The sequence below is a fragment of the Schistocerca serialis genome, chromosome 2 (genome assembly GCF_023864345.2).
Source record: "Schistocerca serialis cubense isolate TAMUIC-IGC-003099 chromosome 2, iqSchSeri2.2, whole genome shotgun sequence".
Classification (NCBI taxonomy): Eukaryota; Metazoa; Arthropoda; class Insecta; order Orthoptera; family Acrididae; genus Schistocerca; species Schistocerca serialis.
The window spans coordinates 513634236-513651587 of record NC_064639.1 but is presented as its reverse complement, the minus strand read 5'-3'; the positions used below and the strand labels follow the sequence as shown (position 1 = coordinate 513651587).

The window sequence follows — 17352 nt, the reverse complement described above, 5'->3', positions numbered from 1 at the left end:
TAGTATTGTACTGGTGGAAGTCTGAATAAGTGTTTGGGTGCAGTCTTTTCACAAGCAATATGGCTTTTAGAATGTACGTATTTATAACAGTTAACACCTCAGTTTTTGGAAACAAGTTGCAACAAGATTCCCTATATTTTTGTCCACAGATTATTCTCACATCCCTTTTTTGAAGAATGAGTAGCTTATCTAGATTAGCTTTGGTTGTTGCCCCCTGAATTTCAATACCGTAGTTCAAGTGAGAGGAGAAAAGAGCATGGTATGCAGTCTTTAGGACTACAGTGTCTCTACAGAACTTGCTAATAGTACTGATTGCCAATATATTTTTTTATAACTTAGTTGCTAGGGAGTCAATATGTGTGTCCCATTTCAGGTTGCTTTGGATTGTTATGCCAAGGAATTTTACACTAGACTCTTTCTGTACCAATTCATTGCCAATGTATAATTTAATTTCATTATTCAAACTACTTTTGTTAAACTCCATCAAACGTGTTTTACTGGTGCTTACATTTAAGTGGCTTTCATTAAAAAACTGAACAATTTCTTTTGTCACATTATTACACTCGGCCTCTAGTAATTACGTGATTCCTTTTTACACACAATGGACATGTCATCAGCATACAGAACGATTTTGAAATTTATAGTACAATATTTAATATCATTTACACAGATCAAGAACAGAAGGGGGCCCAACACCAAGACCTGGGGCACGCTATATTTTATGCAAGTGATCTCTGATTTGTAGACACCACTTTCCGTTTTAAGTAGGACAAATTGTTTTCTATTGCTCATATAACACTTTATTAGGTCATAATCAGCGCCTCTAATGCCCATGTTCCATAGTTTGTCTAATAGGATGCCAACATTCACACAATCAAAGACTTTTCCAGGTCTAGGTATACACCTGCCACATGTTCCTTGCTTTCGATACCCCCTAACACCTCTTCAATTAGTTGAGCAGCTGCAGTGCTAGTTGATTTACCTTTTAGGAATCCATTTTGATTTTCAAACAGCAGGTTGTGTTTGTTAAGAAAGTTTATAATCCTGTTGTATATAACTTTCTCAACTATTTTGGAAAATACAGGAAGGATTGAGACTGGTCTGTAGTTTTCTATTTTGTTGTTGTCACCTTTCTTAAAAATGGGTGTTACCTGTGCTATTTTTAGTCTGTCTGGAAAGGTGCCTGATTCTATTATATTGTTGACTACTACAGACAGAGGTACAGAGACATTTTGGCCACAGGCTTTTAAAACATTAATATTTAGGCCATCATGCCCAGCTGAATTACAGGGTTTTAGAGAGCTAATGATGCCCATTATTTCTGCACAGTTTGTGGGGGCTAGATATATACTATGGTCACATGTATTACCTTTAAAACTGTAGTGCATATTTTTATGTTTGTCATTTATGGCTTCCCCTACAGAAGAAAAATATTCATTAAAATATTTACAATTTCCAGTTGGTCTTTAATGAGCATGCCATTGTGGTTAATAGTTAAGTCCATACAGGATTTGTCATTGCAGGTTCTAAAACTGTTTATGACTGCCCAGATGCCAGCAGTTACATTGTGTGAAGATTATTTGCAACATAGTTGCTCCTGGTCTGTGTGAGTAAGTGTTTATAGTGTGCTTGATATATTTTGAAGGACAGAATAACATCATAGAACATGAATCAGTACCTGAAATAATGCTATAACTCTGCACATTTACTCATTCCTATACATCATAAAGGGAGCAGAAATTTTAGCAAGGTACATTCACACAGATTTCAGGATATTAAGTCTCAAAATTTCTGTGCTCTTTCAATGTGACTATAAGTGATGAGTGATCATACAATGCAATAACAATAAAAAACTCTCACAAATAAACATTACCTTTCCCTTTCCTTCTCCCTTTCTCTTCTGTCATTCTCCATACCATCCCTTCCATTGTTTGTTGCCTTCTCTCACCACTCTTCACCTATGCCCCTCCCCCTGATGAAGGGGCTCTCTCTCTCTCTCTCTCTCTTTCTCTGTCTGTCTATCTCTCTCTCTCTCTCTTCCCATCTCCTTCTCCCAACTCCCCCCTCTCTGTCCCTCTACTTCTCCCTCCCCCCCTCTCTCACCCCTTTATCTTTTTCTCCCCCCCGCCCCTGCCTGTTTCCACCCGTCCCCCATTCTCTTTTCCATCCCTGACACACTCTCCATGTCCACCTTTCTCTCTATTAACCCTTTCCCTTCCCACTCTCCTCTCTCAATATCTCTTATATTCTCTATCCTTTCAGAACTCTGTTCACCTTGTGCAACCTCTGTGTCATCTATCTTTCCCACTCCTACTTCACACAACCCCCTCTTAGCTCTATGCATCTTTTCTCTACCCCCTCCATGCATCCATTAGTTGGCAAGTGCTCTGAGTAATCAATAATCTGTGTTGTTGTGACCATGGTAGCATGCATTTGGATATCTGCATGGTTTTGTGGGTGAATGTGTGTACTTTCTACTAGAAGAAGAGTAATAGAACTTGAAAGCTAGTGAAAACTGTTTCCTGTTGCATGTGTCTATGCACCAAGTCAGTCTGGAATAGATGAGCGGTTGCCTTTCCATTTTTTTCAAGTATTGCTCTATCCAGGAATCTTCATTATTGCTATGATTGTTCAGTATGGACACAAGAAATCAAACACACACACACACACACACACACACACACACACACACACACACACCTACATACACACTTGTTATTAATTAAATTCTATTTTAATAAAAGGCATTATTCTTACAGATAAATCCTCAGTGCGTTTTCTGTTCAAACAAAAAAGACTGGGCTCATTTAAAAATTGTATATACACTATGAGATAAAAAGTATCCAGACACCTGGCTAAAATGACTTACAAGTTTGTGGCACCCTCCATCAGTAATGCTGGAATTCAGTATGGTGTTGGCCCACCTTTAGCCTTGATGACAGCTTCCACTCTCACAGGCATAGGTTCAGTCAGGTGCTGGAAGTTTTCTTGGGGAATGGCAGCCCATTCTTCATGAAGTGCTGCACTGAGGAGAGGTATTAATGTTGGTCGGGGAGGCCTGGCATGAAGCTGGTGTTCCAAAACATCCCAAAGGTGTTCTATAGGATTCAGGTCAGGACACCGTGCAGGCTAGTCCATTACAGGGATGTTATTGTTGTGTAACCACTCCACCACAGGCCTTGCATTATGAACAGGTGCTTGATTGTGATGAAAGATGCAATTGCCATCCCAGAATTGCTCTTCAACAGTGGGAAGCAAGAAGGTGGTTAAAACATCAATGTATTCCTGTGCTGTGATAGTGCCAAATAAAACAAGGGGTGCAAGCCCCCTCCATGAAAAATAAAACCACCATCTCCAAATTTTATTGTTGGCACTACACACACTGGCAGATGACATTCACCAGCCATTTGCCATACCCACACCCTGCAATCAGATCGCCACATTGCGTACCATGATTGATGTGCGTACCACACAACATTTTTCCACTGTTCAACCATCCAATGTTTACATTCCTTACACCAAGCTAGGCATCATTTGGCATTTACTGGTGTGATGTGTGGCTTATAAGCAGCCTCTCGGCCATGAAACCCAAGTTTTCTCACCTCTCTCCTAACTGTCATAGTACTTGCAGTGGATCCTTTTGCAGTGTGGAATCCCTGTGTGATGGTCTGGATAGATGTCTGTGTATTACACATTACGACCCTCTACAACTGTCTCTGTCAGTCAACAGATGAGGTTGGACTGTATGCTTTTTGTGCTGTATGTGTCCCTTCACATTTCCACTTCACTATCACATCGAAAGCAGAGGACCTAGGGATGTTGAAGAGTGCAGAAATCTTACATACAGATGTATGACACAAGTGACACCCAATCACCTGACCATGTTCTCCATGGAGCGCCCCATTCTGCTCTCTCACGATAACTACTGACTATTGAGGTTGCTGATATGGAGTACCTGGCAATAGGTGGCAGCACAATGCACCTAATATGAAAAACATATGTTTTGGGGGTGTCTGGATACTTTTGATCACATAGTGTATACAGGGTGTTACAAAAAGGTACGGCCAAACTTTCAGGAAACATTCCTCATACACAAAGAAAGAAAATATGTTATGTGGACATGTGTCCAGAAACGCTTACCTTCCATATTAGAGCTCATTTTATTACTTCTCTTCAAATCACATTAATCATGGAATGGAAACACACAGCAACAGAACGTACAAAATGTCCTCCATTAGCGGGGATACATGCATCCACCCTCCATCGCATGGAATCCCTGATGCGCTGCTGCAGCCCTGGAGAATGGCGTATTGTATCACAGCTGTCCACAATACGAGTACGAAGAGTCACTACATTTGGTACCGAGGTTGCGTAGACAAGAGCTTTCAAATGCCCCCATAAATGAAAGTCAAGAGGGTTGAGGTCAGGAGAGTATGGAGGCCATGGAATTCGTCTGCCTCTACCAGTCCATCAGTCACCAAATCTGTTGTTGAGAAGCGTACGAACACTTCAACTGAAATGTGCAGGAGCTCCATCGTGCATGAACCACATGTTGTGTCATACTTGTAAAGGCACATGTTCTAGCAGCACAGGTAGAGTATCCCGTATGAAATCATGATAACATGCTCCATTGAGTGTGGGTGGAAGAAACTAAAATGAGCTCTAACATGGAAATTAAGCATTTCTGGTCACATGTCCACATAACATCTTTTCTTTATTTGTGTGTGAGGAATGTTTCCTGAAAGTTTGGCCATACCTTTTTGTAACACCCTGTATAATCCTGAAACAGCAGTCACTGAAATAAAATTATGACACATAATTTTGTGACCTATAAAAATATGTTGTAAATGCACAGAAAAACAAATCCAAAAAGTTTCAGATGTATGTGAAAAGACACTTCTCCTGGTAAAGTTAGCTGTGTTGTGAGTTTATTGCTAAAAAACTCCAGCAATAAGAACAGTTTGTTTGCATTAATATTTGTGATGTGAAATGCACACCTGCAGGAAAGAGATTTACCTGTAATTGTTCATAGTATGGCTGAGATCTTCATATGTTGATGGTGGCATTCCAGATTCTCTTGTCCATCTAATGGTAGGTTTAGGGGAGCCCTCAGCTGCACAAGAAACTAATAAATTCTGACCCATCAGAGATTCTGAATCTTTGGGTTCTACTTTCCATGATGGGGGTACTGAAAGATAACAGTCCTTGCTTTATAACTTATTTTAATTATATATGCAATGCAACAGAAAAAGTTCATTCACTAGAAATTCAATATTATTTAATGATATTGTAAAATATTTGCTGTGTCTAGAAACAAATTTTATATTGTGAACCCATGTGTGCAGAAAGTGAGTCACTAGTTAAATAGGCACTGCAGGATACGGGGAAAACATTTTGGGCAATATATATGATGATGAACAAAGGTGGCTGAGATCTAGCAAAGGACTGTACAGAAATACAGATAAAATAAAATCACCATTTAAAAAGAGAAGATTACTGATTAATGAGGACATATACAGAAGGAACAACAATTGTCTGACCAAGAAAATCTGGAAATTTATAACCATAAACAGCACAAAACTGAGCTGGTTTTGGGAATGCACAAGTTTGTATCTCAGTAAAAACAGTGGTGCAGCAGGTTAAATTCAGATACTCAACCACCAGGGACTGAGAGTGGAATAAGCACCCATAAGACTAAGAGGGCTTCTGATGGAGGGTAAAAAGAAAGCATTGATTGAGGGCATCAATAGATATTGGGAGAACATCAAAGTTAGCTGGAGAACTGGAGCTAAACATGAAAAATTATCTAGACTGTTAGTACAAAGTACCTAAATCCAAAGAGCTTTGAGAGAGAGACACAGAGAGAAAGCGAGAGAGAGAGGAGAGAGAGAGAGTGTGAGTTTAGCTTTGATCATGCAAGAGCATCGAAAAGAAAAAGCCTGTTGTGAACAACACAAAAGTTAATGAAAGTAACTAGAGCATGATGAGGGTGAACAGAGCCAAGCTAAGGAGTATGTTTTCATGTCTAAAGTTAGGTCATTTAACACTGGAATCCAAAGCAAACAAACCAGACTTCCTGTTTATGTTGTTGCAGAATATTCTATATTACATTGCATCCTTATGTGACTGCATATCTTTCATTTCTCCTCAAGATTTTTGTGGTGGTTCCATATATCTATTCTTCAAATTCTTCCACATAAGATAATAAATTATGAGTTTTTAGTTGGGGCAACAAATGTCTGAAGAATAAATAAACTGAAATATTTATCAACTGTAAACGAGAACATATTACATTTGCTAATTCAGCTATATCAGAGGAAAATGAATTAGTGAAAAATCAAGTATAATAACCAGTTTGGGCAATGAGGAAGTTGTGTAATATTTTTCCAGACAAGGTAGGAAAAATGCGACAATATTACACCATGGAAGGAGGAAAAGACTGTATGCAGCAAATTGTTATGACTACTATAAAGCACAGCAGATAGTTTTTATAAGTTCTCAAATTAAAGCCTCCTGTTTTTGTTTCATTTCTCTACAATGAAGCAAAAAAAGTGAGAAGCGGTCAAAAGTGATAAGAAGGATGGCAAATAATGCATAATGCTAAAGAAGAGGCACATGGAAAGCAAGAGTAGTGGTTGAATCAACCAATTTTATTATGATTCATATTTTATATTTCTTTCACTCAGCTTTTAAGTCAAAATAATTTTCTCTATGACATTTCTAGAGAGCTGAATTCCTTTTGTTTTACCTTAGTTTCATATGAATTACTATTCCGTAAAAAAATTGAGATCATTTAAACCTGATACATGCTCCGACCTATAACATATGGTTACAATGCAAAACAGTTTATTTACTTAGTTATTGTTCTTGAAGACAGAATTTTCACAGTTGTTTTCACCCTAAGAAATATTGCTGAAATATGGCTGAAACTATTTGACATATTTTGTATTGTGATGTAGTAACATGTACAGAACAATCTTCGTAAAATAATTGGAATATTTGAAATTACAAAGGACACACAGGATTATGAATACAAATAAATGAGGACCATATTTTTGATACTACTACAAGATTAAAATTTGTGGTATGCATGTATTATGGATCATCCTTTACCTAATTTTTTTTAAAAAAAGGAACTTATATTGACATGATACTTAGAGTTATTCTCAATCATAAACAGAAAGGTATACCATTTACTACCAGCAGTGTTGTGTGGTTGGTTGTTGCAACAGCATTTGAGGCTTGGCATGTATAATTTCCTGAATGAAGCACAGATAGGCTGTTGAATGTTAATGCTCTTGAGTAATCATCGAGACTCTTCTCAGTCACAGCTAGTGCTGGAGGTATCTCTGATCCATCTTTTAGCCAGCGAAATGTAATTGGAAAATCCCCTTTGGTAACTACACAGTTCAGATGTATGCGCATACCCTCTTGAAGATCAGATTTCGTGGGTATAGGGTCAATGGCTGGAGCCTCTAGAAGAGAAACAATTGAAGGTAATCTGCTTTTTCTTCAATTTTGCAGTTGTTACTTTACTTTCATATTACATAACTTCCTACAGTCAACAACTATGCTAAATGTGTACAATGAAGAGATATAATAATGTGAATAATAAAAGTTTTAAACTGAACAAATATTTTACCAGTCCAAAGTAGTTAGAACAATATTATACATTTTATTATACTTACTGTTCATTCATTCATGTCTTGAAGGCATTTCTCCTAGCATGAGAGACAATCTTCACATACGTGCAGTTAATTGAGAAATATATATGTATGCATCAGCATTATGAAGTGAATCAAATCACCACCTACAAACTCCTACGATGTGTAGAGGATGCCAGGTAGAAAATGGTTTGAATAGAAATACATCTAGAGATGCCGTTCCTTGCTCCAGAACAAACATGTAAAACAACATGTTTCCCTCCAGAGGATGAAATAGTGATAACAATTTGTAGTGCTCTGGTAATGATTTCATTTGTAACCATCTAACTAATGATATTGTGAAAAGGAAATTTGCTACTCACCATACAGCGGAGATACTAAGTCACAGATAGGCACAACAAAAAGACTGTCACAAATATAGCTTTCAGACAGTAAGGCCTTCATTAGAATTAGATGGCAAATACACACATACACACTCACACCGATGCAATTCACACACACATGATTGCAGTCTCAGGCAACTGAGGCCACACTGTGAGAAGCAGCACCAGTGCGTGATGGGAGTAGCCCTGCCTTTGATGGGATAGGTAATGACTTTGACTGGACTGGAGTAGATGGTAGTGGGAGCACGTATAGGACAGGTCTTGCATTTAGGTCTATTTCTGGGGTATGAGTCATGAGATAAGGGTTTGGGAGTAGGGGTTGTGTAGGGATGAACAAGTCCTTTGCTGTCTCTGACAGAATTACAATGTCATCGGCGAACCTCAAAGTTTTTATTTCTTCTCCATGAATTTTAATACCTACTCCGAATTTTTCTTTTGTTTCCTTTACTGCTTGCTCAATATACAGATTGAACAACATCGGGGAGAGGCTACAACCCTGTCTTACTCCCTTCCCAACCACTGCTTCCCTTTTATGTACCTCGACTCTTATAACTGCCATCTGGTTTCTGTACAAATTGTAAATAGCCTTTCGGTCCCTGTATTTTACCCCTGCCACCTTTAGAATTTGAAAGAGAGTATTCCAGTCAACATTGTCAAAAGCTTTCTCTAAGTCTACAAATGCTAGAAACATAGGTTTGCTTTTCCTTAATCTTTCTTCTAAGATAAGTCGTAAGGTCAGTATTGCCTCACGTGTTCCAGTGTTTCTACGGAATCCAAACTGATATTCCCAGAGGTTGGCTTCTACTAGTTTTTCCATTCATCTGTAAAGAATTCGTGTTAGTATTTTGCAGCTGTGACTTACTAAACTGATAGTTTGGTAATTTTCACATCTGTCAACACCTGCTTTCTTTGGGATTGGAATTATTATATTCTTCTTGAAGTCTGAGGGTATTTCGCCTGTCTCATACATCTTGCTCACCAGATGGTAGAGTTTTGTCAGAACTGGCTCTCCCAAGGCCGTCAGTAGTTCCAATGGAATGTTGTCTACTCCGAGGGCCTTGTTTCAACTCAGGTCTTTCAGTGCTCTGTCAAACTCTTCACGCAGTATCATATCTTCTGGTAAACCTTCCAGGATGTAAGGTCGTGGTCCATGAAACTCTTCAGCTCCTAACGTTTCGTCCAGAGCTGCGCTGGACATCTTCAGAGGGGTGTTTCTCCTCCGGAGAGTCTTGCCGACTGATGGGTCGACGTCTGAGAGCGACTTATATATCGTAGAAAGTGGGCGTGACCAGAGTTGCACATGATATGCAGAGATAATCTTTGTCAGAGATAAAACTTAACTATTGATTGTAATCTTGTCACGGATAAAAACTGTCTAGCAATTCTGTAGTGCTACTGTCCAAATATCACTAAGTTTCATGGTCTCTTCTTTTCGAGTAAAATTATCCCAATGTTTATATATTTCAATTGCTTCTCTACAAAGCTGTGGGTAATAGTTCGTCGTCGTAAATAAAATTTTTGTTTTGGAAAACTTCACTTGATGATTTCCTGACTGAAAAGTGTGTTCTGCTACAGCCGATTTATCTGTTTTTCCTAAGCGGCAAAGACTTCTGTGTTCTTTTAACCATGTATTTACGCTTCTTTTTGTTGTTCCTATATAAACTTTACCACATGTACACGGAATTTTATATACGCCACTGGCTGATAGAGGAGCACGTTTATCTTTTGCAGACCGGAGAACATGACAAATTTTCTTCGTTGGTCTAAAAACAGGTCTAATATCATGTTTACTTAAAATCTTTCCAATCTGATCCATTACTTTCTTTATAAAAGGGAGAGAGACTGTATTCTTCCGTCGTTTTTCTGGCTTGTCCTTAGGATTTTTGTTGTTTGGGTGCAGTTTTATCTCTGACAAAGATTATCTCTGCATATCACGTGCAACTCTGGTCACGCCCACTTTCTACGATATATAAGTCGCTCTCAGACGTCTGACCCGTCAGTCAGCAAGACTCTCCGGAGGAGAAACACCCCTCTGAAGATGTCCAGTGCAGCTCTGGACGAAACGTTATGAGCTGAAGAGTTTCATGGACCACGACCTTACATCCCGGAAGGTTTACCAGAAGATATGTCATCCGGTCGTGAAAGCCTTCATACTAGTATCATATCTCCCATTTCATCTTCATCTACATCCTCTTCCATTTCCATAATATTGTCCTCAAGTACATCGCCCTTGTATAGACCCTCTATATACTCCTTCCACCTTTCTGCTTTCCCTTCTCTGCTTAGAACTGGGTTTCCATCTGAGCTCTTGATATTCATACAAGTCGTTCTCTTATCTCCAAAGGTCTCTTTAATTTTCCTGTAGGCAGTATCTATCTTACCCCTAGTGAAATAGGCCGCTACATCCTTACATTTGTCCTCTAGCCGTGCCTGCTTAGCCATTTTGCACTTCCTGTCGATCTCATTTTTGAGACGTTTGTATTCCTTTTTGCCTGCTTCATTTACTGCATTTTTATATTTTCTCCTTTCATCAATTAAATTTAATATTTCTTCTGTTACCCAAGGATTTCTACTAGCCCTCGTCTTTTTACCTACTTGATCCTCTGCTGCCTTCACTACTTCAACCCTCAAAGCTACCCATTCTTCTTCTACTGTATTTCTTTCCCCCATTCCTGTCAATTGTTCCCTTATGCTCTCCCTGAAACTCTGTACAACCTCTGGTTCTTTCAGTTTATCCAGGTCCCATCTCCTTAAATTCCCACCTTTTTGCAGTTTCTTCAGTTTTAATCTACAGGTCATAACCAATAGATTGTGGTCAGAGTCCACATCTGCCCCTGGAAATGTCTAACAATTTAAAACCTGGTCCCTAAATCTCTGTCTTACCATTATATAATCTATCTGATACCTTTTAGTATCTCCAGGGTTCTTCCATGTATACAACCTTCTTTCATGATTCTTAAACCAAGTGTTAGCTATGATTATGTTGTGCTCTGTGCAAAATTCTACCAGGCGGCTTCCTCTTTCATTTCTTAGCCCCAATCCATATTCACCTACTATGTTTCCTTCTCTCCCTTTTCCTACACTCGAATTCCAGTCACCCATGACTATTAAATTTTCGTCTCCTTTAACAATCTGAATAATTTCTTTTATTTCATCATACATTTCTTCAATTTCTTCGTCATCTGCAGAGCTAGTTGGCATATAAACTTGTACTACTGTAGTAGGTGTGGGCTTCGTATCTATCTTGGACACAATAATGCGTTCACTATGCTGTTTGTAGTAGCTTACCCGCATTCATATTTTCCTATTCATTATTAAACCTACTCCTGTATTAGCCCTATTTGATTTGGTGTTTATAACCCTGTAGTCACCTGACCAGAAGTCTTGTTCCTCCTGCCACCGAACTTCACTAATTCCCACTATATCTAACTTCAACCTCTCCATTTCCCTTTTTAAATTTTCTAACCTACCTGCCCGATTAAGGGATCTGACATTCCACGCTCCGATCCGTAGAACGCCAGTTTTCTTTCTCCTGATAACGACATCCTCTTGAGTAGTCCCCGCCCAGAGATCCGAATGGGGGACTATTTTACCTCCAGAATATTTTACCCAAGAGGACGCCATCATCATTTAATCATACAGTAAAGCTGCATGCCCTTGGGAAAAATTACGGCTGTAGTTTCCCCTTGCTTTCAGCCGTTCGCAGTACCAGCGCAGCAAGGCCGTTTTGGTTATTGTTACAAGGCCAGATCAGTCAATCATCCAGACTGTTGCCCTTGCAACTACTGAAAAGGCTGCTGCCCCTCTTCAGGAACCACATGTTTGTCTGGCCTCTCAACAGATACCCCTCCGTTGTGGTTGCATCTACGGTACGGCTATCTGTATCGCTGAGGCACACAAGCCTCCCCACCAATGGCAAGGCCCATGGTTCATGGGGGGTGGGGGGGTGGGGGGGTGGGGGATGAGGTCTGATGATGTGATATTAATAAAGAGTCTTTAATTTTGCTTATTTTTACTTGAAAACTGCAAGTAATGTCAAGTAAGACATTACACATGTGTCATTTTTAAAGTAAGAACTACAGTGTGTCATGTCCGTACATCCTCTCACATGGCATCTGTTCATGGTCATCTACTCTTGGCCAGTCTCTCACTATGCCACCATTATGTTTCACTTCTCTGCCAGTGTTGGCTGCATGGTTATACTGCTTTGTCAGTCAGTAATCCTGCTGATTGTGAAGTGTGCTTGGTTATTTGATCCTTAAATGCAAAACAAGTTAACCCTGCTGAAATTCACTGGCAGCTTGTTGAAGTTAAAGCTCCAGGTGTAATGAATGGCACAAATGTGCATAAATGATGTAGGCTGTTTAATGAAGAAAGGACAATGTTCATGATGATGAACACTGGTTTCTTTGTTTTGGAGCGCAATCTCAAGGATGGTGACAAGTTCATGAGTCAAATGTGACTGGTGATGAAATGTGGATTGTGCACTACACTCCAGAGATGAACATCAAACCAGTGAGTGGCATCATTGAAACTCCCCAGCAAAACCATGAACATTTTGCAACATGGAAAATCATGGCCATGGTTTTTTCGTACTGGAAAGACATTCTTCTGTTAGATGTTTTGCCAAGAAGAATGACAATAAATACTGAGAGGTATTGTGAAACATTGTTAAAGCTTAGGCATGCTATTCAAAATTGGTGGCAGGGACTGCTCTCTAGCAGCATCATTCTGCTTCACAAGAATGCCTGGCCTCATGTTGCAGCAAGAACAAATGTGCAACTGAACAAGTTTCATTACTGGATCATCCAGCACACAGCCATGACTTGGCACATCAGACTTTCACCTGTTTCCGAAACTGAAGGAATTTCTTGGTGGGAAGGTCTTGTAAGATCATGACATGATGAAAGAAACTGTTGCTAATTGGTTTAATGGTCAGGCAGCAGAGTTCCTTGACACTGGGATGGTGCTTATTGTAGTTTGTGATACAATTTATTTCATAAATAAAGTTCCTCTTACTCCATTACAAATCGTTTCTTACTTTAAAAATGAACCTCATTTTAAATAAATCTGCTGCTTTTCTAACTGAGCTACTAATTGTTCACTCTAAACACTAGGCATAGTGGGTGATGGGATTAATTGTTTCAACAGAGGCTGAATGATCTTGATTGTTACCCATAGGTTTCTTGGCACAGCTGCTTAGTAAGTCAACCTTAACTAGCTTAGCTAGCAGATGGCAGATCAAAAAACAGATGATTCAGCAATGCACTTATTGATTCATAAATCTTCTTCCATGAATATCAAGAAGATCAGATTTCAGGGATGTGGAATGAGATTAATATTGGCAGGAGCAGTTACTGCAGCTATTACTGTAAACTTTTTTCTTTGTGCTTTGTTACAGATTTGACTTGGACAGCATCAAGACGACAACATAATAATAGAAACCAGTTCATCTGGTGTGCAGAATCCAAATCTGTGACAGTGGCACTGCATAATTATTGCTGCCATTATGAGAGGGTACCACTGGCAAAAGCAAGCATAGTGAGATGATTCAAAACTGTAAAGAGACAGACAGTGTTGAAGACTTTCCTCGAAGTGAAAGTCCCCCATGTCTCAAGCATGTGTTGATTGAGTCCAAGCTTCATTTTAGTACATCCTCCAAAACTCAATTTGTTGTGCACCATGCAGATTGGAAGAATCATAGTCACTGTCCATAACACATTACATAAATGGTTACATCTTCTTACATACAAGGTACAAATGGTCCAAGCATTGCAGCCAAACATTGGTCCTCTGTGGTATATATTGGTGTTTTCTACAACTAACATCCACTGATGCTGACAACAACTACCTGAAAAAGTGCTTGTTTTCACATGGAGCAAAGTTCCACATTTCTGGATATGTGAATCTCCACAATATTAGGATTTGGGGCTCTGAAAACTGGCTCCACACCTGCAAACACATCTGTGATAGCCAGAAGTTTAATGTTTGGTGTGGCCTAATGCACAGTGGGGTGATAGGTCCCTTGGTCTTTGCAGAGAAAACAATAATAGGAAATGTTTACCTGAACATGCATGAACAGTTCCTGCTACCACAGATCAAATGGCTGTAGCTGTCCATCCTCCTCCAGCATGATGGTTCACCCCACAGTGGAATGTGAATGTACATGATGTGCTGAAAGACACATTTACTGAGAAGGTCAGAGTCCCCATACACTCTGAATGTCACACCATTAGACTTCTTTTTGAGGGGTTATATCAAGGTAAATGTGTATACTAACTGTAGTGAAAATAATATTCTTGAAAATTTATTTGAGCTGAAAGAGATAATACCAAGGGTAAGAGCATAACTTATAGTTCTGTAAATGATGGTGTTATTGATAACGATGTTGTGAAGGAGGCAGATTTTGATGATGCTGATTGTACTATTGATGACTGATGATAGTGCTGGAGATGTGAAATATTTTGTTGGTTTAAAGGAAGAAGTGAAGTTGTGATCATAATGATGGAGAATTTTCAGAATTAATTGAACTTAATGGTACAAAGGTTTTTTTTTTTGCAGAACATTTAAGTCATCTAAAAACTAAAGAATCAGAATTGCTCAGCCATGCTCAAGACTTAAGTGATGTTGAGGGAAAATGCAACAAAGGTTTAGAACAAAACTCACACTGTTATGATAAGGAGGCTAGAGAGAGGATCCTAGATTTATGTGACATAGATAGTAACAGTAAGAAAGTAAACTTAGCAATCAGACAGCTAAACAGTTAATAAATATGGAGGTTGATCTGAATAACTTTGATGAAATACAACAAGACTTACTTACTGAACCTGTTGAGCATAATACCAATGATAAGATCAAAATTCCTTACATTAATCTAAAAATCTGGAACTGGGAAGGGAGGTGCCTTTTGGATAGTGATAGTCAGATTTAAGGCATTTTAGAAGCTTTGAGTAAAGAACACGGACAACATCCTAACTATTTAGAAGCACCTGCTGTGGGAGTCAAGGCTAGAGGAACAACTTGCAGACACAGTAAACAAATTAAAGTCCAGGCTTGCATATCTTTACAAATTATGTGATGCTACATTTACCCATGGGTTTCTTGTGGTACAGGATTGGAATGAGCATGTAATTTTAGGGGTTGACTGGCTACATAAGACAAATGCAGTAATTAACTGGAAAGAGAAATCTCTGTTTATTTTAGGCCATAATACTAAAATTGTACAAGCACCTTTCTTGTAGTAAGGGACAGTCCATTAAAAGGTAAGGCAAATAAATTAACTTGCATTGAAGAGGAAGTTTTTACAACAGAGTGTTTAGAGGAGGGAAGTATATATGATGACATCATACAGACTGTTAAATGAAAAAGTCACAAATGCAAACAGTTTAGATGATGGACAGAAAAGTGAACTTAAATCCTTACTTTATGAGTATTAAGATGTTTTTAGTGGTGTACCAAGCATAGTCATGAATTTTGAATGTGATCTTAGGATGAAATCTCATACCCCATTTTTTCAAAAACTATATGATGTTCCAATTTCTAAGAGAGAAGTGATAGAAAAAGAGTTACAAAAACTTGAAAGATTTGGGAGTATAGAAGGGAGTAAAAGTGGATAAAATAACCTGATAGTCAGTGTTTCTAAAAGATGGGGGGGGGGGGGGTCTTGAAATTGTTCTGGGCTCTCGGATTTTGAACAGGTACATACAAAGAGAAAATGGTTACCCTGAAAATATGGATGAACTCATGTATAAACTCAAGAGCATAAAACTAATGAGTACCCTAGATTTAACATCAGGTTTTCATCAAATACCTCTGTCACCAGAATCTAGAAAATATACTGCCTTCTTGTACAATGGTAAGTTTATCAGTACAAGATTGTACCATTTGGTTTAACTGTGTCATTGGCTGAATTCATTAGAGCATTGGACTGTGTATTGGATGAAGAACTGAGATCTAAATTAGCTATCTATGTAGATGACATTTTGGCATGTAACTTAAATTGAGACGATAATTACCGGTTGTTGAAGGAAATATTTTCAAAATTAAGGGAAGGGAGTATCACTTTAAAACTAGAAAAATGTAATTTTGGAATGAAATAAATAAAATTTTTAGGTCATTACATTTCTGAAGAAGGTATTCTGATTATACTGAAAAGATAGAAACCATTGCTAAGTTACCAGCCCCATACCCAATGAATAGGAAGCAACTGAAATCATTTTTTTGTTTAGTAGGATTTTACCAAAAACTTTTAGGCAACTAAGTACTAACCACACTTTGTCTTAGTAACCTACTTAAGAAAAATGTAATTTTGAAATGGGATGAAAACTGTCAGGAAGCTTTTGAAAAGATCAAACAAACCCTATGCAATGGTAGGATCCTATTTAGACCAGACTTTTCTCTACCATTTTGTTTATGCTGTGACTCAAGTAACTATAGCTTAGCAGCTCATTTATTTCAAATAAATGAAGAAAATGGAATAAGGAAGTGTTGTTCCACAGCATTTGTGAGTAGAATCCTATTAAAACATGAGCATTAATACACAGAGACTGAAAAGGAATTTCTTGCCGTACATTGGGCTTTTACAAAATTTAAGAGGTACCTTCTAGGCCACAAAGTAATAGTGTTTTCTGACAATAAGGCACTGAGTTACTTACAAGAATGTAGGTTGTACCACAGGTGATTAACCAAGTGGAAAATGTTTCTTCTATTTGATTATGAAATTAGATACATCAAAGATTCAGATAACAAAATTGCAGATGCATAATCTCAATTACTTGTAGGGAATGACCAAATACTTCATGACCAAGAGGAAGAGATAGAGTTTACACTTAAGTACATGAAAGGAGTAAAGAGTGAGAAAACTATTAAAGCCATTTGTGATGACATCACAAGGAACCAAAATCACGATAACAATTGGAAACTAGTTAAGAGCCCATTAGGAAAGCCAGGAGAAGGTAAAGTTGCAAAATTCTACAAAGTACCCAAAGGTATACTGTTTCATAGAACCCAAGAAGACTCAGATGTTCAGAAACTATGCTGGCCAGAACACTTTATTGAAAAATTAATTAGTTAGTTATACTCATGAAAGCTATGAACATTGAAAAACCATTAAGTCACATGGCTGTTGATCTTTATGGACCCCTCCCAACATCAAAAGGAGGATACAATTACATTATGGTGATGGTAGACATTGTCTCAAAATTTATTCAACTCTGCCCTATTAGGAAAGCCACTAGCCACACAATTGCATTAATAGCTGAAAACAAGTATATCCATACAATAGGTTAACCTGAAGCCATCTTATC

At 38.4% G+C, this 17352-nt stretch overlaps 1 protein-coding gene across 1 annotated transcript in view; it reads right to left on the bottom strand.

Moving 5' to 3' along the window:
- Positions 1 to 17352, bottom strand: part of LOC126456165 (Down syndrome cell adhesion molecule-like protein Dscam2) — a 358605-nt gene that overhangs the window by 248111 nt on the left and 93142 nt on the right. Inside the window, exons 4-5 of the mRNA XM_050091919.1 lie at positions 7191 to 7475; positions 5017 to 5188 (exon numbers count right to left, since the gene is read on the bottom strand). Coding sequence (XP_049947876.1) covers positions 5017 to 5188; positions 7191 to 7475 — 457 coding nt within the window. The remainder of the gene's footprint in view (positions 1 to 5016; positions 5189 to 7190; positions 7476 to 17352) is intronic.